Source organism: Staurois parvus, unplaced genomic scaffold (assembly GCF_062004578.1).
Source record: "Staurois parvus isolate SC_StPar_1 unplaced genomic scaffold, SC_StPar_1.0 ptg000658l, whole genome shotgun sequence".
Taxonomy (NCBI): Eukaryota; Metazoa; Chordata; class Amphibia; order Anura; family Ranidae; genus Staurois; species Staurois parvus.
In genome coordinates this window covers 451,479-477,118 of record NW_028318454.1, presented here as the reverse complement: position 1 = coordinate 477,118, position 25,640 = coordinate 451,479, and the positions used below count along the sequence as shown (strand labels likewise).

At 38.8% G+C, this 25,640-nt stretch overlaps 1 protein-coding gene across 1 annotated transcript in view; it reads left to right on the top strand.

Annotated features, from left to right (window-relative positions):
* Window positions 1-25,640, top strand: part of ACSL3 (acyl-CoA synthetase long chain family member 3) — a 72,951-nt gene that overhangs the window by 26,366 nt on the left and 20,945 nt on the right. Inside the window, exons 4-11 of the mRNA XM_089694302.1 lie at window positions 2,165-2,297; window positions 7,427-7,577; window positions 11,196-11,319; window positions 14,589-14,660; window positions 16,621-16,760; window positions 18,122-18,294; window positions 20,706-20,780; window positions 21,544-21,735. Of these exons, the coding sequence (XP_089550428.1) occupies window positions 2,165-2,297; window positions 7,427-7,577; window positions 11,196-11,319; window positions 14,589-14,660; window positions 16,621-16,760; window positions 18,122-18,294; window positions 20,706-20,780; window positions 21,544-21,735 (1,060 nt within the window). The remainder of the gene's footprint in view (window positions 1-2,164; window positions 2,298-7,426; window positions 7,578-11,195; window positions 11,320-14,588; window positions 14,661-16,620; window positions 16,761-18,121; window positions 18,295-20,705; window positions 20,781-21,543; window positions 21,736-25,640) is intronic.

The following is a 25,640-nucleotide window of genomic DNA, read 5'->3' as shown; positions in this document are numbered from 1 at the left end:
ACAGTATTTTCTCTATTTATTTTTTGACTTGTATTTATTGGACATTTTATATATATTTTTTTGGATTTTTATTTCACAGTATTTATAATTGAATGATTATTCACTGGTTACCACGTTTTGATATTTTATGCACATGTCTAATAATGATCATGAAGAATTTTAATCACCAGGTTTATTAATCTTATTATTTATATATAATAATCAGGTTTATACAATATTAGACCGTGGCACCCTAAATACTATAATCTTTGTCCCTTAACTGCACATATATATAAGGATGTGAAAGGGAGCCTGCGATCTATTAATATTTTAATATAGAATACAAACTCCAGTGGCTCACAAGTGACTCTATATTCACTGACACTGGGGGAACTGACTTGGTGTCGCTGACATCCCTAGTGACACCAATACAGGGATCAGTGTTAATAAAAAGCACAGACACTGTAATAATGGCACTAGGCAGGAAGGGGTTAACGTCTGGGGCGATCAAAGGGTTAACTGTGTGCTGTTTCACTATGGGGGCTGTGTGTGTGCTTCACTGCAAGCACACTGATATGTATGGCTCTGCTATGCAGAGCTATACAAAGCAGTGTGCAGGAGCCGACAGGGGAGAAATCTGTGTTTACATGCAGGTCTCTCCCCGTCAGAGATACTCGGCGATCATCGGCCAGGATCCAGTAATTGACAGCCGAGACTGCAAATGGAGGCGCGGGTAGGGCGCCCCCTACCCGGAACTATGAAATCACGTGTGTGTGTGTATATCTACGTGATTTTGCGCACCCGTGCCACCCTGTAGCAGTATTTCTGCTATAGGGTGGCGCAGAACGGGTTAAAGGCTAAGTTCAATTTTTATGAAAACGAAAAAATTATAAATGTACATATTTTTGCATGTAAAAACAATGTGCATTTTATTTATTTTTTCAGGAGCCTGAAGAACATTGCACCTACACAATCAGTAAATCACTGATGCAATGTGAAGCTACTGTAGACTCTCATTATAGCAGTCTGACCATACCTCCCATACAGGCATCCAGGTACTGCATAGCAGGAAGATCAATAAACTGAGAGAGCGCTCAGCATCACCCTCACAGTTCATTGAGAACTACAAGCCGTGTGCCACAGTGGCAGATGGTAGCTGTAGTTCATTTATTGACAGAACTCTGTAAATGAATGACATGGCTGTGACAGCTGTTGTGGGGAGATGATCCCCCACTTATTGTCACAGTGGGGGTTTGGATGGATGTAGACAGGTGCACTTTGGGGAAAGTTACGTGGTACTCCTTGAATATGAGTGTAAAGGGTTACCAAAGGTGATTGTATCCTTTAAATTCACTTAATACTGATTGTCCTAAAAAATACCTGTTCCTTGACTGGTTCTCTGTTAAAAAAAAAAAAAAAAAAAAAAAGACTGTGGTCACTATAAAATTCCTATTCACCAAATTTGTATGGTACATATTTAGGTTATACACTTCAGTTTGTTCATTGGATAGAAAAACCTATTGCTTTGTTGGTAGGTAAAATCTGCTGAAAGCGGCAATCTACAAAATCTTTATACATTTTTATTTTCTAGAATGTTGGCTACATTCTTGGTCTGAGTTCACATATAGTTAGATAGGCTCGGCCCTTAAATTTGGGTAACCATGTGAAGTATCAGCATTTTTAATAAAAGCTTGCCAACTCAAGATGAAAGACCTGGATTTGTTTACAGGTTTTCAATTATGGCTCCACAAGTCATTATTGAATGCCAGGTTGTCTTAGTGAATGCTTCTCAGAGGTGATATTTTGTCTAATTTCCAGTGTTGTTCTAGATGCCATGAATAGTGGGCTAGGCTTTATAGTGAAACCTACTGGAGTGTCTATCTTTTTCCAGTTGTACCATAATTCTAACCATTTCAAAAGACTAGTACATTTGATCTGCGTCTGACCTGTATACAACTTGGATTTAACCTCTTTTAGGCAGGATTTTGTTCCTTTAAACTTGAATGAGAATGCAAAACTATCTGATGTGAACAAAATCTCATTGACACAGGTAGTTCTCACGCTGAAGAACATATGGAGATTTTATCTGTAAGATTGTATCCAGTCAGTATTTCAGCTAACCATATTCTTTCTCCTCTGTACTGATGTTTAACTCAATTGTTTTTTTTGTTTTTTTTTTGTACAGAGCATACTTCCCCAGGTCCCTCTCCTGAGGCATATCATCTTGGTCGATGGCAACGTTACGCAGCAAACTAACTATCCCAATAATATCAGTGTGCACAGCATGACTTCTGTGCAGGCTCTTGGAGCAAGGCAAGGTGAGTCACGAGGTTTGCCAATTGCTAGCATAGCTCCTAGGCTGCCTTATCAGCGCTCTTTGTTGGTATTAAGTGGTGCAATTGGAACCCTTATGTTGCCATTATTGCCTTGTGTCTTCATCAGACACCAAATTCCACTAACCATTGGATTATTTTGTATTGGAGGGGGCACAGTGATTCTTCTTGTAGCTTTGGTATTCATGTACCCATAAATCGGAACTTTCAATGATACCTCTGCAAGAACGGATGCTCCAAAAGAGGCAACACAGAGGATGTTAAATCCATTTTTGTTTTCCTTTTTTTTAAAATGTATTTTAACCAACTTTTCCTTGCAAAATAACCTAATATCTGGGATCTAGTTACAAAAAAAAAAACATCTCCCCCACTTCAACCCTTTCTGTTATGATTGCATTAGTTGATTCATTCCCAGGAAGTACAAACAAATCCAGATATCCTGATATTAAGTGTCCTTGCACAGCAGGAAATCTAGAATCTTTCAAGCAAGTGATGAACTGGGTACATCCCACCCATCCCCCTTTTTAGTATGGTATTGGCGTATTCTTGTTCTGTGCGACCAGATGTTGCAGTCTCAAGGTCCATACATCTGGTACACATTACATAACCCTGATCAACTCCTTCACAATTCGTTCCCAGCTTCAGATGGTGTCTGACACGCTTACAGCACTTGTTCTCATAGTTAGCAATGCTCAGGGTGGTATCTATATCTATCGTGGGCTAATCTCTACAGTTTCTGTACAGGCAGTGCTAGGTGAGCATACAGCAGTGTGAACTTGTAATTTTGTAGCTGTAGGAGAGCTTTATGGTGTGACTAAATTGATAACACAAACATTTTAAAGGAAACTTGTATTGGGAGAAATGTCTACTGGCGTTGTAGACCTCCCCTGCAAATGCTAGTTGGTATAATGCTGATCAAAACAAGTGGTTTCAGTACTTTAAGGCTCCATTCACACTTGTGTGACTTCAAAATCATGCAATTTTGATTGCAACGTTAAAGTACGACTTGATACGATTTTGAATGAGTACGACTTTGGCTTTGATTGTTTCTGCTCTAAAAAGTCACAAACAAGTCACATGTATATCATTTAGATGTGACTTTCATGCAATTGTAGAGGGTTTACATTGAAGTCCATGGCCCTCAAGTCACATGAAATTGGACCAAAGTAGTGCAGGAACTACTTTCAAGTCGCACAGATATGAATGGTGCTCATTGGGAAACATGGGGTGTGACTTGTCATGCGACTTTGCACCCCAAAGTTGCACGACAAGTTTCACAAGAGTGAAAGGGCTCCAAGTCACTGACTTAAGCCTAGAATAGGTGTTCTGACTTTGGTGCAAATTCCTTTTTTAACAAAATTATTTAACAATTCTCCAAAAGTGTAGTTGTAACCGTTTTTAAAAAAAAAAAAAAAAAAATGGATAAATCTCATACACTCCTAATTTTATACACAAATAAAGTACAAAAAAGTGTTTAAAAATATGAACCATGTGCAAATTAAGGTGCAAGTGAAATCATAAACTCAAAACCAATCATAAGGCTTCTGCCAATTATTAGATAGCAACAGTTCATATGTCTACTTGATATTCTCAATATGTAAACCAGTGCTTCTACCACTGTGCACCACCCTTAACCACTTCAAGATCGGACACTTTTACCCCCTTTCTGACCCAGGCAATTTTCAGCTTTCAACGCTATCACGCTTTGAATGACAATTACGCGGTCATGCAACGCTGTACCCAAATGAATTTTTTACCATTTTTTTGAAACAGATAAAGCTTTATTTTGGTGGTATTTATTCACCGCTGGGATTTTTATTTTTTTTGCTATGTAAATGAAATGTCCAAAAATTTTGAAAAAAAGTGTTTTTTTTTTTTATAAAATTTTGCAAATAAATAATATTTCATCATAAATCTTTGCCAAAATTTATTCCGTTATCTTTTTAGTAAAAAAAAAAAAATCCAAATTAGTTTATAACAAAAATTATAATTTTTAAACATTTTTTTTTACATTTTTATTTTATTTTTTTAGATTATTATTTTTTATTTTTTTTATTTTTTTTTACATACTGTCACCCTAGCAGTATAGTGTCACCATGGTGACACTACTACTTGTGGGGGGTGATGAAGATTTTTTTTTTTTTTACACATTGCTTTTACACCCATATAGGATGTAAAAGCAATCATTTCTCTTTCTCTCTGTGTGCATTCATGCACTCATTGAGAAGTACTGACTGAGCTGTGATTGGTCACAGCTTGTCACATGGTACAAGCCTGTTGTGAATAGGCTTGTACCATGTGACCTCTGTGATCATTCACAGATTTCACACGTAAGCAATGATGTCACAAGTGACATCTTGCTTACTACTTTGCATGTGATCACTGATTGGCCAATCAGTGATCACATGATCGGGACCTCGTACAAAGGTCCCGTCCGACGATCGGTGTTTCACTGTGTCCGGAGGACACAGCGGGCACTGGATCGCGGTGCTGCGCGCTCCCAGGGAGCGCGCACAAGCAGGGTGCGGGGAGGCCGTTTATAGACGGCCACCCGACCCTGCAGTGCCACCGTCCGGCCGTTTATATGCAACGGCCGGTCGGGAAGTGGTTAAAAAGGCCTCTTACCAAACAGTATGTACCATTTATAAATGGTCACAGGCTTTCAAGCTGACTGATCTTCCAACAGCCTCCAAGTATAAGCTCTGTCACCTCCGGAGTGTCGCATCAAAAGGAAGAATTGTACAGTTCCTTAACGAAGTATCAAACTGCCTTTTTTGAAAAAAAAAAATTGCTCCCATATAGTAAAACATCTAAAATAATATCTCTGCGGTCATATACTCCTGTGTATCAGGCTGATCCTCAACACCAGACTGCGGCTGGTACGCATGCGTGTGGAAATGACGTCATTGGGGGACTGGCTGGGCGATGCACACCACACAAGTTATATGTATACTGCCTGCTATTCAACTAATACATAGATTGCAGGTGCCTCCAATAAAGGACAATATGCCTTGCAATCAATGCACAAGGAAACGAGCCATCTTGTGACCAAAAGTAATCATTGTAACTACAAAATCATCTTTACAATAAAATTCATTTTTAATCTTCTATATGATCTCAATATTTGTACAGACTTCAAAACTCTCTAAAGATGAAATTGCTTTACTTTTCTGGATCCCCTTTTACATCACATGATGAAAACAATCTGATTCCTGTCATTTTATTCAAACAACACACTTCTGTAGAGCTGGAAGAGCAACAACTCATAAATCTGTCTAGTATACCTAGACAGCATTTCTGATTTAAGTGACAAATCTTTAAAACTTTCTCGGATTTTTTTCTTCCTGCCAAATTTGCATTAGATCTTCAGTTCCACTGAGAATGAATTGCAAGTTTGTTCAGGTAACCGTTTATAATGCAGAAAGATGGGGCTTATCAGAATACAATACATTTAACGTGAAGTTGGTGTTGCAGGGAGTAGTATTTTCCAATACCTGCTTTTCTTTCTAGCAATACAGTATAAAAATGCTGCTAAGTGTTAATCTTAAGTCCTTATTGGCCTGAAAAGCTACAGGCACAAGCATTAATGTTTTAGAATAGCCATTTTACCTAAAATAGTCTTATGGTCTGCAGAAATGCAGTATAATTTATGATGTAATGGCACACAGACATCTGTCCACATAATGGGAAAAACAATAATGTTCACTAAATATTAGCCCCATCTTCTTAGTCCCTCTTTCAGCTGTAAGTTGAGGATCAACCAGTTGGCTCATGTCAGCTGCAACTGTTGAACATGTCTGAGAGATCTGAGCTAAATTGATCATCTGGATGCCTACAGTTCAGTAAAGAAAGCTGAAAAGCGTGTAAAATTAACAAAATACACTTTACAGTTTTGAAATCCCTGCACCTTAAATTAAAAAACAACTTCCTGCGCTCAGAATGGGGCCCTCTCCCTATAGCTGCTGACACTTACTCTCCTACCAATGTGTGTCAAATCAGTAAATAAATAAATAGTGCAGTGCTAAATACTAAAACAAACATACATGTAAATAAATAAATATTCAAACCAATATATATCATAAACATGTGCAACAGTGCAAATAGTGTAATACGTGTATTCCACCGGGAAACGTCAAAAGTGACCAAGTGACAAATACATGAAACTAAATAAATATTCAAATCAATATATATCATATAAATGTGCAACAATGCAAATTAAGTGTAACGTGTATTACACCGGAAAATACCAAAAGTGACCAGGTGACAAATATTGCTCAATACAGTGCAATCTGTATATTCCCTATAAGGGAATATTCAAAAGTGACCAAACAAAATATATATATATAGTGCACTAGGCCAAAGGATGAGTTTTCAGGTACGTTGGCTTATGGTGCTACCTTTAGGAAATTGGACACTGGCAAATGAGTTATAAGGACAGTACATTACAAACCTTTCTCTTTAAAGAAGTTTATACTGCTTCTACCTAGTAAACTGCCATTTATTTCCTGCATCAGCTCATCCCCCCACAGCTATTACCTTTTTGTATCACTCAACCCTTCTTCCTAGATGGTAAGCTCTAACGAGCAGGGCCCTCTGTTTCCTCTTGTACCAAATTGTATTGTAACTGTAATGTCTACCTTCATTTTGTAAAGTGCTGAGCAAACTGTTGGCTTTATATAAATCCTGTATAATAATAATAATTACAAAACTTCCCAAGATTAGGGAATGGTTAAATCCCCTTTAGTCTTCTGCCATCTGTGTCCCATTCAACACATTTTCCTTCACTTCATGTCCTGTACAGACAACGGGAAGTGGGATAAAAATCTCTTCAAAGTAAAAAATCCCACTAGAACAAGTGTCTCCATTGGAAGATTTCCCCTATAGACCTTTTCTAGTGACCACGCCAATTTTTGGATTTTCCCATTAATTTCCATCTCCATGACAGTGGTCAATGGGACAAACGAAAGACTAGATTTCTCAACAGGACACAGATGGCAGTAAAATCTTGATGAAGTTCACCAATCGTCGCTGTATCCAGAACAAAAAAGAAAATGTTATGAATTTAGATACACTGGTAAACATTTTTATATTGAGCTATATCTTTTGTCTCACAGCAAACCAGCATCGTTCCTCTCCGAAGGCAAACGACATCGCTGTGATTATGTATACAAGTGGGTCTACAGGCATTCCCAAAGGAGTGATGATCTCACACAGCAATATCATTGCTGGCATAACCGGCATGGCACAGAGGATACCAAACCTGGGGTATGACCGCTACACATCAGCAAATACAATACTGATATATTGCAGTGTTTTGTCAAGTGAATTAGAGATGAGCGAATCGAACTTGGCGAAGTGGAATTCGTTTCGAATATTAGGAAAAATTCGATTCGCACCGAATCCGAAAATGAGCAAACTTCGGATGCACGAATCAAATTTTTCCCGATCGGCCGATTTTCATCCCTTCTACAGCCGGCAAAAAGTGTCCCTGCAGAGAGCTCCGCTATTTCTGACAGTTCTCTGACAGTTCCTTCACATTTACAGCGGTTGAAACATTGTATCTATTTGTTTCCATTTAGGATACAGATGTTTTTATTCGGAAACAAATAGATACAATGTTTCAACCGCTGTAAATGTGAAGGAACTGTCAGAAATAGCGGAGCTCTCTGCAGATACACTTTTTGCTGTACTGGAATTCTTCTTCTTTTCATTCTTCTTCTTCTTTTCATTCTTCTTCTTCTTCTTTTCATTCTTCTTCTTCTTCTTTTCATTCTTCTTCTTCTTCTTCTTTTCATTCTTCTTCTTCTTCTTCTTCTTTTCATTCTTCTTCTTCTTCTTCTTCTTCTTTTCATTCTTCTTCTTCTTCTTCTTCTTCTTCTTCTTTTCATTCTTCTTCTTCTTCTTCTTCTTCTTCTTTTCATTCTTCTTCTTCTTCTTCTTCTTCTTTTCATTCTTCTTCTTCTTCTTTTCATTCTTCTTTTCCTCCTCCTCCTCCTCCTCCTCTCCCTCCTCTCCCCCCCCCCCCCCTCATCTGCATGTCATACTGAATGACAGTATTATTTCTCTTCCCCAGCAGACTCCAAGGGCATTTCTTCCGCAAATTCGGCGAATCAGCCAAATCGAATTTTTGAATAATTCGCTCATCTCTAAAGTGAATGTTCTGTTCAGAATACCAGACTACCAAGTGCTCTGGATTCACACTTATTTTACGTACATGCCAAACATGCTATTTATAAAATGTAAATGCTGTGTGTGGTTACATATGCAACGAAATTGGGATTCTGTAGTGAGTGAACATTGTCAGTCATTCTAAAAATTAGTATGATGTTGTTGGTATGCAGTGGAATGTACCCCTGATACAGAGAGATGGATAAAAATCACAATTTTTCCTATTATGCAGTTTACTGGGAAATGTAAACGAATCTGTTAGTATCTTCAAATTTTAGTTTTAAATGCAACAATTTTTTTTTTTATTTCTTTTTGGCTGCAGTCTTGTATACCCCACAGCATTCTGAAAAAGAAAAATTGCAGGAATGGATTTCTGATGTAACAAGTAAACATTTAGACCCGTTTACCCCAACTTATTCTGCTTTACTTATTGGATACCAGTTGCAGTGTAAACACTTAGAGCAAAGTTGTCTCTCTGCTGAATATTGGTGTCCTTACTCGATGGTTCGTTGCTGTCCAATGGAAGCAAAAATGGAACTTTGTAAAACCATTTTGGCTGGAGCTTTGGAGCTCCAGCCAAAATATTTTTCTTTTTATGTTTAGATTAGACCAGTGGCCTCCAAACTGTGGCCCAGGGGTCGGATGTGGCCCTTTGCTTGCCTTTATCCAGCCCTTGGGTCACTACTCTTTCCTCTTAAATTAACCACTTCCAACTCTGGAAGGTTTTACCCCCTTCATGACCAGGCCATTTTTTTGCTATTTAGCACTGCGCTACTTTTAATGGGTAATTGCGCAGTCATGCAACACCGTACAAAAAAAACTTTATGTAATTTGTTTTCACACAAATAGAGCTTTCTTTTGGTGGTATTTGATCACCACTGGGTTAATTTTTGTGATATAAATAAAAAAAAAAGACCAAAAAATTTGAAAAAATAAGTGTTTTTACTTTCGCCAATAAAACATACAATAAAAAAAAAATTCAAACATTTTGGCCAAATGTGTTCTACGTCTTTGGTAAAAAATAATCCCGAAAAGTGTATATTAATTGGCTTGTGTGAAAGTTGTAGCATCTACAAACTATGGTGTGTGTATGTATATAATATATATACACACACTATTAATGGCGGTGATCAGCGAGATTGTTTCCTCTGTAGAGAGCCCTGCCTTGATTGTCAACACAAGGCTCTGGACTGTAATTGGACACAGCCATTCAGCAGGGTCCAGGCCCTGAGTCCGGAACTAGCTGACAAACTCCTGCTGTGTACAATCACATTGGGTGGCAGCAGAGATGTGCGCACCCAAAACATGGAAGACGGCAGCAACATACCAGTACTTTGCTTTGCCTGCATGATCTGCCTGTCCACAGTATATTGTGGGCAGGCGGTCCTTAAGTGGTTAACAATAGGGGATAATTCCTCCTAGTGACACCAACAATGGGGCAAAATTTCGCCCATTGATGCCAAGAATGGGACACTAGTTCTCACACTGACACCAACGATGGGGCACTATTCCTCTCACTGACACCAACGATGGGGCATTGTTACCAATGCCAGTATACTTCCTACTCTGACTGGCCACAGTCTGGCCCCTCTAAAGTCTGAAGGATACTAAACTGGCCCCTGCATTAGACTGATAGATTACATCATCTGTAAGATTTTTTTTTTTCTGGCTAAATCCTCTTTAGGGAATGTATTCTTTACTTCCTCTTCTAGCTACAGCAGTTACGACCGGAAGTAAAGCAATTCGCTACTGTAGTCAGAACATGAAGAAAATAAGACACTGATTTTTGTATAGCAAAGGATTAGGTATTCCTATTTCAATACATTTTTATTGAGGTTTTAAAAGCTAAAAAACAAGATCTGAATATAAAAACTGCAAGATACATGGTATTGGCACCTCCTTTTAGGTTTTTATTGCTGTCTGTGACCCAGCTACTCAATGACAGTTGTGGACAGGCAATGAGGAGAAATCTCCCCAGTGGTGTTGCAGACGGCCATAAAAATCTGATAAGAGGATTTAAGCTGTCCATACATTATACAATTTTCATATTCATTTTCTCTTAGATTTACCTTCAACTATGTAGTGCAAGAGCCTGCCTGATTGCATACAAATTGAAAGTGTTTAGGTTTGACATCCTATATTATAGTTTTTGGTAAATCTAAAGGAAAATTGGTCATATATTATACACATTTTCTTGTACAGACTTATAAGCTTATTGCCAATCCATTCAAAAGTAAGGTAAAACGTTTTGTAAGGAGTTCCTTTAGAAATTTTGGGTGCATTGATTCATATGTGTAGTAAGAGACCAGTTTTACAATGAAAGCTTATTCCTTGGATGAATTGTGTAGATTGGAAGTAAAAACATCAGTATTGCTCTGTGTGTTGTCAGGTATACAAGTTTAAGAACACCCCTGTAACATATCTGTGTAGGATATGTGTGATTTTTGGAGAGTTTCTTGTACAGCAATGTGGATAATGTTGCATGAACAGTTTTCTTTATGGGAGACAGTCTTCTCAATGGGTCGGTAAGCACGAACAGTGCTCAGTGACCTCAGAGCTGTAACATAGGCTTTCACGCGGCATTAAAAATGCCCTTTTCCAAACCAGTCATCTTCTGTAAAGTATTTTTTTTTTCTTATTAGGGTATTACAAGTTTATCTTGTGGCAAGGTTACATATTACAATGTAGCAATAAATTTGCTTTCCCATATTACAGAGAGCGAGACACATACATTGGTTACTTACCTTTAGCACATGTGTTGGAGTTGAGTGCTGAGCTGGTGTGCCTGTCCCGTGGATGCGGAGTCGGCTATTCTTCACCACAGACACTCTCAGATCAGGTAAGTTTCAATTTTTAGTTCAAGGAGCATTTAACAGGACATTCAAATACCCCTTCCTGATGGTCTAAAAGATGGAGTTGGCCTGTTACACCCATGTTTAGGGTGTAACATGGTTGCCAGCAGAATCCCATTACAAAACTATCCCACCCTGTTTCTGACAGCGTCCCCTGGGGTACAGAAATGTAACTGGAGAAGCCTGCAGGAGCCCGTGCATTGCATCATTATCCACTGGCTGCAATTGCAATGCTTTGTGGGCACGTTTTTTGTTTTTCTTTTTTTTTGGGGGGGGGGGGTTTGCAAAAGGTGGAATTAGCCTTTAATGCGGAGTTCCATTCACACTGTACAAAAAAAAAAAAAATGCTAGCAACTATAAAAACTGTAGCTGCTGACTTTAAAAAAAAAAAAAACAGCCACTCACCTGTCCTACGATCCCGCGGTGCCCTCCCCGCAGCCCTTTTCACCAGCCGTCTGGTGTTCCAGGCACTGGCATCTTCAGTGTGGGCACCCAGCTGTGACCACTCGTAGCTTCACAGGTGGGTGCCCACTTCACATGTGCAAGAAGCGCTGCGCTTCCTCAATGGCCCCATAGTCTTCTGGGACCTGTTACGTGTCCCAGAAGACTACGGGGCGGAAGGGTAGGAGCCTAGGCGATCGCAGTGGGAGCGGGTACCTGCTTCCCCCACCCCCCCCACTCCCCAAAGGTGGCAATCTTAATGGGGAGCAGGGAACCAGTCTTTGAACCAGAACTTTCCCTTTTCGGTGGAGCTATGCTTTAAGTGTTTTGAGATAGGTGTGTTGACATTGATCATTACCAAACCAAATGCTTGACTTGATTTGCAAAAAATACAAAAAGGACAACTTTCTGAAGGACATTGCTCACTGAACCTTCTGAATGTTAGTGGTTTCTCAATTAACACGGTATCACATATATGTTTAAGCAGTTTTAGGTACATTCTTTAAAAAGGAGGAAAAGGCAATATAACCATAAAAAAAGGCACTTTTTCAATGTAATATTAGATTTGCACTTAAATTGGCAGCTGAAAAAGGTTGTCGGCGGTACCCACTTTTCATTTTGTTTCATAGAATATCACTGCTATTTTAGAGTTGACTAGGGCACCCGCAGTCCTTTTTGCACAGCAGTATGTTCATTTAAATCAAAAGTGCAGTGCTAGAGGAAAATCACAATATGAAAATATTAAATGTATATACATCATAAATAGACAGTTTATTAAGTGTATATAAATCATTAAATAGTTCATTAGGTGACTTGAAGTGACTTCAGGTGCTCTCATGTGACTGTCCTCCTATGAGTAAGGTGCTGTGATATAAAGTGCAATAAGAATGCGCACTCACCAGAACGCACAATTTAATGAGCGTTTTGTTATATTTTTCCTGATGTCATCTGCCAATCTGGATAATATCTGGAGTCCGGTATATTCCCTCCTGTGGTCCTGGATGCTGTTAATGGGACATCAAGGTGGTCCGGAGCTCCCCTCAGGTGATAGCTTTGCTCCTGCCCTCTGGAGGTTGTAAAAGCTCCCTTTCCGGTGGTTAGGTGAGTAGCTGCGAATTAATACTCCCCAGGGGAGTCAAAGCAGATTGGCAAATCCCCCCAGATGACGTGCGTGCGCACAAAACGCATAGGAGGAGCCAACAACGCCGTGATGTCACGCCGCCGGAGCATCGTAGTACTCCGGCGGCCATCTTACACTCTGGACGGTTAGTCCACACTTTTTAACCTGCTCGTTTTTATAAGGATACTCGCACATGCCTCAATAAATGCTATATCATACTACACTATGGAGATGTCTCTGCTTTGACTCCCCTGGGGAGTATTAATTCGCAGAGAGGGAGCTTTTACAACCTCCAGTGGGCAGTAGCAAAGCTATCACCTGAGGGGAGCTCCGGACCACCTTGATGTCCCATTAACAGCATCCAGGACCACAGGAGGGAATATACCGGACTCCAGATATTATCCAGATTGGCAGATGACATCAGGAAAAATATAACAAAACGCTCATTAAATTGTGCGTTCTGGTGAGTGCGCATTCTTATCGCACTTTATATCACAGCACCTTACTCATAGGAGGACAAAGTCACATGAGAGCACCTGAAGTCACTTCAAGTCACCTAATGAACAATATTTAATGATGTATATACACTTAATGAACTGTCTATGATGTATATACATTTTAATTTTCATATTGTGATTTTCCTCTAGCGCTGCACTTTTGATTTATATTGTCTTTTAGAGGTTTTTTTATGGTTACCTGGTGCACAGCTGCTATACTTTTTTATGTGCGCTCACATATATTTACCTTATTGATTATAGTATGTTCATTTAGCTTTCTGTAGAACTTTACAGTTGGGTAAAGCATGTGTTTGTGGGTTAAGATTATCTGTATCCACAAGTAAGTCTTAGTTGACCACATAATGACATAATCCCTTAGGGGTATTCAAATGTTGGTGTGGTATTCCCCTAAATAAATCTACCCTGTCATCATGTCGGTAAACTATCAATTTTTGGTCTGGATCCTTATGAATTAATATCCAGTCCATATAAGGATGTGAATGATGCTTCATGTTAGTCTGGTACAGGAAAACCTTGTCAGATGTATCTTTTACCCCCTCCCCCCCCCCTTCATCTGCCTTCATAACGCTTTTCTGCTTATACTGATTTTTCCATACACCTCTGTGAAATGTGTTGGGGTTTTTGTTTTTTTTTCTTTTTATCATTTGTTATTTTACAGTAATTCTTAGGATGTGTATAGAAATAAAATGAATTGGACAACCTCTGATATGGTATCACATGTTCATATCTCTGTTCCTGTGTTGTGTTCTGTTTTGGCACATGTGCTCTGGCTCCTATTTCCTCTGAGCATCAAGTGCCTTGGAGAGCAATGTCTTTGTAACTGAAGACTCTCACATCATAGCTGTTTAAATTTCTGTATTTGGCTCAGTCTTTTTGTAAGAATCTATAGAATAGTCCAGGAACATTGGGTTCTTTGTTACACAAGACATAGACATGTGTTTTTGCTGAAAATCTAGTACACTCCAAGAGGAATGTTCTTTGAATGCTGATCACAGGAGTAGTGAGTTACTACGTGTTCTGTATATAACGGTAAGAAAATCCATAGAACACTGAGATGACGCAAACCATTCTGTAATCTGTCAACTTGTATTTTCTTCACATTCAGCAGCTCTTTCTTTTATAAACACCTCCACTTGTAGAACTGTTACTTATGGATTTTTTTTTTCTTGCTTTTTAGTCTACTAAAGTCAAGAAAGGAAGCAAAGGTGATGCATCAGAGCTTCAACCCACCCTGATGGCTGCTGTCCCAGTAAGTTGCTTTTTAAAATAAGAGATAATGGCCTCCTCATGGCATTACCGTAAACTGGCAGCCCTGACGTTATACTGACTCAGTGTTCAGATTTGTAGCACAGTGTGTGAAAAGATGCAGGTACAAATATTTACACAGATTTCCTGCAAGCCTGTGAGATGATTGATGGGTCTGCTGTGCATTCATCAGATGTTTTCTTAGAGTAGATCTCCTGCCTCCTTTCACACACTGACCGTGGCTTAGAAAAGATATTGAACTTTAATTCAGCACTACAGGCATGTGCAGTTTAAATCTGGAATACTTTTTCAAATTTTGAACTCCTAAAGAAAGTCATAATGGCCCTGCCTACCTGCCAAATGTTTTTCTGTGCAGCTAGTTCTTGGCTATCCGTGTACACTGTCCTACTGCCCCCTAGTCAGTTTGGTCTTTTCAGCTGAATTTCATCCAGACAGCTAAAAACACAGTTCAGATCTGTTTTATGATTTGTGACTTTCTTCTGCCCATCTCCTAATTTACTTACGGTTGCTAGACAGCATAACCACATATATGGTCTCAACTGCAGTTTAGTGCATCCTGTTCACGGTATCCCTTTTCCGTTTGCTGACTGGACCATGAAGTAGCAGCAGGATACTGGTAAAGTCGTCACTCCTGTCAGGAGGGTTGTCCGCATCTGTGCAATGCTTTAGAATCCATATTGGCTCACAGGTGCTGTTCCTTCTTCTCCCAGTTTGAGTACTGTTGTTCAGGACAGTGCTTGATGAAATTAATATATAGGGAGATCCAGGCACTTATATTAGCTGTGTTTGAAATAATAATAAAAGTAAATAATGTATTAATGAATCTGTTAATGACTATAGGTGATAGATCTGAGGCGTAATCTGCAGGAGGACCCTGCAATAAAAAAACCTTGGATTTACTGTCTATCTTTAACTTTAAAGCGGAGTTCCACCCAAAAGTGGAAGCTCCGCTTATCTTCCTTCCAAATTTGACGCCTTTTGGGGGGAGCAGGTATATGGTTTTGACAAGTTCGGCCCCCTTGCAGCCCTCCGGGATACTTCAAAGGTTTCCCCTAGTCAAGATGACTATGCCAGCAACCGCCAGCTGTTTGAAGAATCAGCTTGGGGTGAGGACACAAATGAATCCCTGGACAGGTAAGTGCCCTAATATGAAAAGGCAGCAGCTACAGTATTTGTATATATAAAAGAAAGCTGCGCTAAAAGTGTCTTATCTTTAAACAAGCCGCCAGCACCATATGTAGGATACACTATATCAAACTAATTTTTAATTTAACTTGTGCAGCACTAAATGTAGAAATTCCAGCATTAGGCCCCTACCTCTTGTTCTAGTGAAAACTCAAACATTTTGGATTTGCCATCAATTACCGGGATTTTTTTTTTTTTTTTAACATGACAATGGTCACCAGCAGAAATTGAGTGGTAAATATCCCCAAAGGGGTTAGAGACAGCAAAAAGAATATTAGGAATAATTCTATACCAAATATAAAAGTAAAGGTTTTGCCTTGAGATACTTTAAGAAGAAATAAGATAATGCCGGAAATTCTGCACTTTTTACAATATCCACCCTATATCACTTGTATAGTTACTATGTGTCCTGTTGTATTTTGCTGCATGTGTCTGCTTTTCACCACTAGTTGTTAGGGGAGTATTTTTATTTTGTACATTACATTATTATTATTATTATTATACAGGATTTATATAGCGCCAACAGTTTGCGCAGCGCTTACTTGTACATACTCATGTAAACTCAAATATCATCTTAAGAAAAGATACATGCGCAAAGTAAAATTTTAAAAAGTTTAGTGGCTTTCAGTATGATTAAAAAATTTAAATAGGCATTTTTCCAGTACGGTTTCCTCGGTTTTCATAGAAAAACAACATTATGTGCATGTCACTTAGAAGTGAATTGCCTTTTAGAGTCGATTTTCTTTTTTTCTTTGTAGGAGATTATGGATCGTATTTATAAGAATGTTATGAGTAAGGTAGCCACAATGAGTGCGGTTCAGAAGGGTCTCTTCTCTCTTGCCTACAACTACAAAATGAAGCAGATCTCCAGAGGATACAGCACCCCGCTGTGTGACAGGTACAGCATCGGCGTCACATCGGAGTCTCAATACACCGACTTAAACGGATTTTTGATATTGTGTGCATTCACTGAAAATGCCTGTGTTCAATCCTTGCCTTGGTGACAGAATTGTTGGCCACGTAGTCATTTATATTTAGTCTGCGCAGTTGTGTCCTTCAAGCTAAGATGATATAAATTGGTCAAACGATTTCCTGAACAAATGTTTATTTTTTAATAAAATAAGGCCTGAACAAATAAATATGTAAATGGACTCCTTAGCGTGGGTATTTTAAGAGTTCAAACCCAGATATACAGTATATCTGCTGAAAAATGTTCTCATAGCACTAGTAGAACTGTGTGACCCATATTTTATAGATCATGGCTCATTTTTCAAAGATCCCTTTTGAGGAATGCTATAAAAATCCGACACGTTCCACGTTTTTTTTTTTTTTTTGGCCAAAACCAGGCCTTTATTTATATATATATATATATTTTTTTATATATATATATATATATATATATATATATATATATATATTTATATATATTTATATATATATTTATATATATATATAATTTTTTTTTTTTTGTTTGGTAGAAGTAGTGCATCAACAAACATAAATAGGTGCTGTGTTGGAATAAAAGCATGATTCTGTTTGTAAACATTACATCAATTGCACAATATTCTTGATTTCTATTGAGAAGTGAAGGGAAAAAATATATTGCAGCAACAGCAGGGCTTAATGTTGGAGACTTTTGTGGAAAGGAAGGAAGATGAGGCCATAGGGAGGGACATGGTGGTGTGACTGTTTAAGTAAATTGTAAGCCGAGTGTGTTCCGTTTAGGAGTCCTTGTCTGCATTCTAGGGAAGTGGATTATCTTTGTCTGGGTCTGCTAATGGCTCTTTATTAAGTCTGGAGTTCACATAACAAATGGACTGTTGCATTTGATTTCCAGAGCATACAGTGCAATGGCCTCGCCTAGCTGCCTATAGCATTATGTAATAGCACACAACAGAAGTGACCGGGAGGGTAGACATGGCTTCCTAGGCACTGGGCTCTGTGAGATCATAATATTTAGCGTGCTGTAGATTAGTGCAGACCGTTTCAGCACACATTTTTATTAAAACATTGAAAGCTGTCAGAATTATTGTAACAACACTTCAATATACAAAGTACTTTTGATTTTTGCTGTTGCACAGTGTGATGCTCTGTGACGTAGATATGGAATGGTAGAACTGGAATAATGCAGAGTAATTCTTCTAGTCAGCGTGTGTTTGGTAATATAAAAAAAATAACAAAAAGTAACAGTACAGAGTTTGATCAGTTTGGGGGAGAGGAAAAAGGTTACTGACTTTTCTCTCATTCATGTTTTCCTAGGGTTGTGTTCTGGAAAGTGCGAAAACTTCTAGGAGGAAAGTTGAGGGTCCTACTCTCTGGTGGTGCCCCTCTATCGGCTGCTACTCAGCGCTTTATGAATATCTGCTTTTGCTGTCCAGTAGGACAAGGCTATGGACTGACGGAGACATGTGGTGCTGGCACCATTACTGAACGTAAGTGAGGACCACGGCACACAAATTCCAAAATGACCACTATGCAGGGAAACCATGAGATGAATCAATACTATATTATATACCATCTGTTATTTTTCTTTAGCTTTCTCATTATTAATCATCAGTGTCAAAGTAGGTTCTCCAGCATGCTTCATGAAATATTATAAAAATCCAAATGTCTCTAACAGCCCAGTACTTATTCTTTGCTGTTCTATGTAAGAAAACATTGTGATTGATGGGAAGTTTCTGCTGCTAAGCGTGATCAAATAAAATCGTAAATTACGCTGTCTGCTCACCAGCATACATCAATAATGCTATAACACTAAGTGTGGGACTCTGAAATTATAACATTTAAAATGTATGCTTTTTATTTTTTAGTCCAACTTCATATTTGTGATGCCGCAATGCATACTACAGGTGTTAGTTTGTTATGGTGCAATTTATTTTTAATGGAACCTCAACACACTATGGCAACATGCTTGCATTGCGTTACACCACATCACACGGCAATGTACTGAAAACTGCACACTCAGTAGAACTGTGCTATTGGCAAAAAGAACAAAAACTGAAGCAAATAGCAGCTAGCACAACATGCGATGTGCAAGAATAGTAACAAATACGTGCTGCGCTCAATTAAAAAAGTTGTGTTCTATACATATATCCTCAGTATAACAATGCAGTGTGTCACACAGTAGAAATATTCAACATCAAAGAAAAAAAAAAAAAAAATCATTAAAAAGTCCTTATTCCTCATTGTCAAGTGCAAATGCACTACTGTGTGCTGTGGTCCATTTTATCAGATAAAAAGATGCGGGTAAATCTTTTGTTCATTGTGGTGTGACAGAACGGGAATGCCTGAACTCAGAGCACCAGAATGGAGGGTCTTGGGAGTCATTTTTGCATGGAAAATTAATTGGAAACTATAACATTCCTTATAGTTTCCAATTAAGAATGTGCTAAACTGTAGCACAGAAATGACCAACCACATAGAAGAGAATGGGATTTCTGCTTAAAATGGTTTTGAAAACCGACAAGTGCGAATGTTCAAAAAGGGGGTTGAATCTGGGGAACTAGAATGTTTAAATCTAAAACACCAGCCTTACCTTCAGTCTTGCACAGAAATCAAATTCCTTTGATTTTACTTCATATTGTGAGCATGCACTACACTGTACATTATATACGCTATGCCTGGTACATAGACTGAACGGAAAAAAGAAAAACTGAAGTCTCTGTACTAACTATGCGATGTTAGTACAGTGATCTCCTTGCTTTGCTATTGTGTTCTGACAGGGGCACTGCGACCCCCGAACCCCCCATCTCTACGCGCCAGAGCACACTGGTCAGCGCTCACAGCCGTTGGCTGAGAGTGCTGGTTGGATGACGATTGGCTTCTAATTTTATGATTTCATGATAGCTTGCTTGTTCGACAGAACCAGCTGTTAGACCACCTTCTGTCAGACAAGGACCAGTATACACAGGCCAAATGTCGGCTGGTTTCTACTGTAGTGGCTGATTTCAGCCAATATTTGGCCTGTGTGTATAGGGCTTAGAAGTTGCAGCAAGTCGCACAGTCCACTTCATTTCCTCGATGAGGGACATATAGGGGTTTATTTACTAAAGCTGGAGAGTCCAAAATCAGACTCCCTTCTGCATAGAAACCAATCAGCTTCCAGGCTTCATTGCCAAAGCTTCATTGAACAAGCTGAGGTTAGAAGCTGATTGGTTTCTATACAGAAGGGAGTCTGATTTTGGACTCTCCAGCTTTAGTAAATAAACCCCATAGCGTCATATATTCTTTGCCTTACTATTCCTAGCCCACCACTTTCATTCCTTGGATTTCAGCTTTCAGTCATTAAGGATGATCATCATTGTATGCGGGCTTTACCTAAGGCAGTCTGCATGATAATGCAGCTTGTTTAGGAATCTCCACTCCTTCAGGCTGACATCCACCCATCAAGACATTTTGATATCTTTATAACTCCTCCAAAGAGCCAGCCCAATGCTTGCATCAGAACCATGGGCTCTTGAGTGGAGTACTGAGGCAGGAGGCTGCGATGGAAGTCATGATCTGCCTGCATTGTACTAAGAAGCACAGAGACCTGGTGATGACATTACTGGGTTTAAAATAAGGTATGAAAAGTAAAATGGTAGTTAAAGGTAAAAGTAAAATGTTTTTTTTTTTTTTGTTTTGTGTTTAAAAAAAAAAAAAATAAGTTTGAGGGTGGGACCAAAGAACACAAAATATAAGCAGATTAACTTCAGCTTGCAATAAACTTGTTTGTTGCATAACCTTGTTTAATACAACCTATTAGTCCAATGTAATTTACGATAAATCGTGGTATCTATGCATTATTTGTGTGTGGAAGATACCCACATTTGCCATTTAGTAACAGGGCTACTCTGTCTTTCAGTGTGTGACTTCAGTACGGGCAGAGTGGGAGCACCTTTGGTGTGTTGTGAGATAAGACTCAAGAACTGGGAAGAAGGTAAGTTAAGTTGCAATCATTTTGCACTTGTGCGTATGCAGGCAATGTCTAGGGCCCTAGACACATATAATTAGTTGTAACAGACCACAAACTGCTTGAAGGCATTCTCTGCATAGATTTATCCATGCACGCCCCATTCCCCACCCCATATGGTTTAATTCTGCCAATTGTGGAAAGCAGAATGCACCCTAGAAGCTGTCTTGTTCTCAGGCCTGGGCTTCACATTGTTGTGTATTGTACTTTTGATCAGTGCAGATTGGATGCTTGCAAGTAATGCAATCTTTACACTGACCACTTGGCACCATGTTACACCGTAAATAAGAATTTAACATGGTCTTAAAGATGGAGTAAGCCCTTAAGTGAGCAGTTGATCCAGTGTTTTAGATGTGCAAATAATAGTTCTATAGTGAGTGTCATTTTGATAGAGAGCAGGGTGATTCAGGCCTATGGACACTTATCACTAGCTCTGTCCTTAAATATCATATATTCTCGTAAACATTTCGGATTTCAGTGAAATATCTTTTGGCAGGAAATGACTTTTGAGAATCACGATAAGCTCAATTCCTGTGTGACATGTCATGTTATTCTTAAATGTATTTTCTCATGATTAGGGTCAGTGGGTTTTTAATGTGTGTGCGGATTACTCTTTGTGGGAATAATTGCATGTTAATGTGACAAGAATTTGATATTTTTGTTTCATGTTGGTAAATAGTCTCTTGTGACATGTTGTGTTGAGTGACATGTTAACTGATCTCTTTCACAGGAGGTTACTTCAATACTGACAAGCCATGTCCCAGAGGGGAAATCTTGATTGGCGGACCTAATGTTACAATGGGGTATTATAAAAATGAGCTGAAGACAAAGGATGACTTTTGTGTGGATGAAAATGGTCAGCGCTGGTTTTGCACCGGAGATGTTGGTGAATTCCACCCTGATGGCTGCTTAAAAATAATCGGTAAGAGGGCGTTTTAAGATCAGAAGTTCCTCTTGTGGTTTTTGTTGAAAAATAAGTCTATAACAAATACTGAGATCTATGGAAGGGACCACCAATGCTAATGGTAATCTTAAGTTAACGGGTTTTTAGGTTTTTTTTGTTTTTTTTCCTCCCCTTGTGAAATTGTGCTACTGTTAACCCTTTCACTGCCAAGCCCTGCGCTCCACTTTTAAATTGATTTTTAAGGCCCCACAATATTTGCACAAACCTTTTTCAAAACAATATTTTTGCTAAAACTAGACTAAAATCATTATTAGCAGATACAAACACAGCAATTTTTTTTGCAGAATTCCTGCTAAATTCTTACTAAATATAAAAGCGTAGTGTGTATTGAGTTAGCAAATAACAAATATTTGTAAATGTTAAATCACGCCTTTTTGCAACATGGTGAGAATCGACCGCACGCAAAAATGTAAATAACCAAATTTCTCTAAAAATCTGGAGATTTCCATTTTTCCCTTTACAGCTTTAATATTCTGTAAAAGACCCCCAAACCATATATTTTCTTGAAAGCATTGGACCAGTAGAATAAAAAGGTGTTACTGTTTTGTTTTTTGTTTTTGTTTGTATTTTTTTTAGGCCCCACCATAGTTGTGCAAAAGTTTTTTGTTTTTTTTCTTTTATGAAATTACTATTTTTGCTAAAAAGCACTAAAATTCTTTTCTGCACACAAACGCAACGTAACGTACATGATCCCTGCTAAATTCCTACTAAGGCCTCGTACAACCATGGAGGGCTGTGTTTACCCGCACAGAGATGCACTATTCTGTTCTGTGCATCCCTGTGCAGGCAGTCCTATTCATGTCAGTTGGGACACAGTGGTTGCATGGTCTCGTTGTAGTGTCCCCAGACCTGAGGTTGGGGAGCTGCAAAATTGCTCGGTTGAACTGCATTTTTGCCACCCACCCTTAAGATGTAGTGGGTAGCAGGCAGGGGTAAATCTACCCATGCTATGTTTTTTTTTTTTTTGTTTTTTTGTACAGGTACAATTCTCATTGTTTACATTTTTATTTTATTATTTTTATATTTTGGAGGGGGGGGGATCTTTGGAGAGACATCATGGGGTTTATTTACTAAAGCTGGAGAGTCCAAAATCAGACTCCCTTCTGCATAGAAACCAATCAGCTTCCAGGTTTCATTGCCAAATCTTCATTGAACAAGCTGAGGTTAGAAGCTGATTGGTTTCTATGCAGAAGGGAGTCTTATTTTGGACTCTCCAGCTTTAGTAAATAAACCCCCATGGGTCTAAGCAGGCCTTCTCATGTCTCTTTTGAGACCAGGGCAGAAAACCATCCCTTTCTCTGCAGACTGAGCTGCACTGTAGATGAATGAGATAGGAGTCTATATAGAGACTCCTATACATAAAATGAAACATTGTAAACAGTGTTTACTGTATATCATTTACAAACTATGTGTCACTGATTAATGAATACAGAAGCGATCTGTACTGATCACTGTCTGTATTCCTTCAGAAAAGGAAGGGGGCTGGTAAACATGTTTTTACCAGCTCTTATCAGCCACTGATCAGAGCTATCAATTTGTTCAATGGTGTCTGCTGAACAGTTTTACTATAAGCTTAGCAGTTATTGCTGTATTTGGTGTGTCTGAAATTTGCTTGACCTGGTCAATACGTTCCCATTGACCAAGTTGTGTGAGAAGCGGTGGCAAGGTTCCAGTGCTGCAAATCATCCGTCCATCTTGAGGCACCTGCTTGTGTATGGCTAGCCTCTCTACTGTTCAGAAAATGCTATTTAAATGAGTTGCAAATGGACCGCAGTTGCCAGACATTTGGTTCATCAACAGCTGAATTGCTGTTGCCACATTTTGACGTTGATAAAGAAAATATTACCTCTTTCCTTAAAGATCCTTTTCTTTTGTTTTTAGCATGAAATATTAACTTCTGGCATATTACTATTACTATTGGTTATTTGCGGAAAAGTTAAGGTACCATTTTCCAGTGTTACTCTTCGATGCCTGTTAACAATATTAGGCTTTCCAGTAGTCTGTGTACTACCAAAGACGTAGATCAAATCTCTTCTATAATCTAGCAGCTCTTTAGTACTTTGGCAATGGTAGATGATTTGTTTAATTTGTATGTTGTACTGGTCATTACTAACAGACCTGTCTATTTAACACACTGACCCAGAGTTACTAAGCTCTTGTACTTCTATTCTTAGCAGCTAGTCTGCTTAAAGTAAAACTCCAGCAAAAAGGCAAATACACAGCTGAAATATATTTGTTCACAGTTCCACATGCCAAAGGATTTATGATTCTCTCCTGCCAATCTTTTAAGTTACATTCACATTGTACTTCCAAAACTTGGATGGCTGGCCACAATTACAGAAAAGTTAAACGCAAGTTCATGTGTATTCTATTAATGCGTTTTCATGCCATTTCTGTGCATGGATGTCCAGCTCTAGATTTTTTTTTTTTTTTTTAAATTTTGGAGTTACATTTTTGATCAGTTTTTTTTTTTTTTTTTTTTTTTTTTTTTTTTTTTTTTTTCCTGCTTGGGACTACATTGGAGAATTTGTTTCCTCGCTTCCTGTCTGTGATCACTTTGCATGGATTTTGTGGGTCTGGGCATCTCCAGAACAGATAGTCATAGACAGCAGTAAAAACTTCCTTAGTTTACTAAAAGTATGTTTTTGCTTTTATTGTACCTGTTGGAGAGAATGCCCATCACTTCCTATCCTGACTAAGTCAGGAGTAATCTCCCCATTAGGGACACAAATGACAATAAAAATATGGCAGAGGCTGTAACCACTTCTTCTTCCTCAGCAAAATTGTAAATGTTTTGGCTGGAGTTGAACTTTTAATGCTGGAATGAGGATAGATTGCGTGGATGAATAAAGGCAGAATTTAGGGGCCAGCAGCCATGTTTAATGAGAGCGAGTGCACAAGCTCCAATTGATGTATTAGAAAAGGCTCCAAAGAGACCCTTTCATTTTTTGCTTCCAGTGGTTTTCCCAATTGATAAGATTTCTCCAGCCTTAAAGTTGATTTTAGGCTTGACCGATATTTAAAATAGTTCTTTTAGACTCTGCTTTATTCTTACAAATTTAAGTTTATATGATGGCTTCTTAATTTTCCCAGACCATTTTTAACTGGGTCCAAACACCTTTTTTTTTGTTTCATCCTCTACATTTTCAGGCAGGAAAATTGGCATCTTAAATCTCAAGTTTACCTATTAAAAAAAAAAAAATCAGCACAAGGGACATCATTTACCTGCAGTGGCATGTCCCTTGTACTTCTGTGTCCTTCTTTCACTAAAACCTTCCTCCTTCACTGCCCCCAAGTCTTTAGGTTCAGGGGGGTTAATGTAACTAAGAGCCTGACAGGCACTCATGAAGAGTGCCCAACTATGGTCACCTTTCCACCCAGCTGCTCCATTCATAGAAGCTGGTACAACAGCTCTTATGAATGTAACATGTTCCCTGAATGGGGGACAGGAAGATGATTTATAGTTTCTCCCTCTCCATTCATAGATTGTGTTTCATGTATTGAAGCTATAGTAATGATTACTATAAATTGAGCAGCTGGGCGGTAAGGGTAAGCATAGTCGGGCAATCTTGATGACTGCCTGTCATGGTCCTTCATCTTCCCCCCCGGAAGATGATGGCGCTGGGGGTGGAGGCACTGGAGGAGGAAGACTTCTGCTAAAGGAGAACATGGCACAAGGGACATGTCTCACTGAAGCAATGTCCCTTGTGCTGTGTTTGTTTTTTGTTTTGTTTTTTTTGGTGGGGGGTAACTACAGGCTTTACCTCTCATTGCTGCACCCTTGAGGGAAAATTCTGCCTACCTGCAAGGTATAGGAAACAGACTATAAATTTACATCAGGCCATCCTCCCCTCCTTGATTTC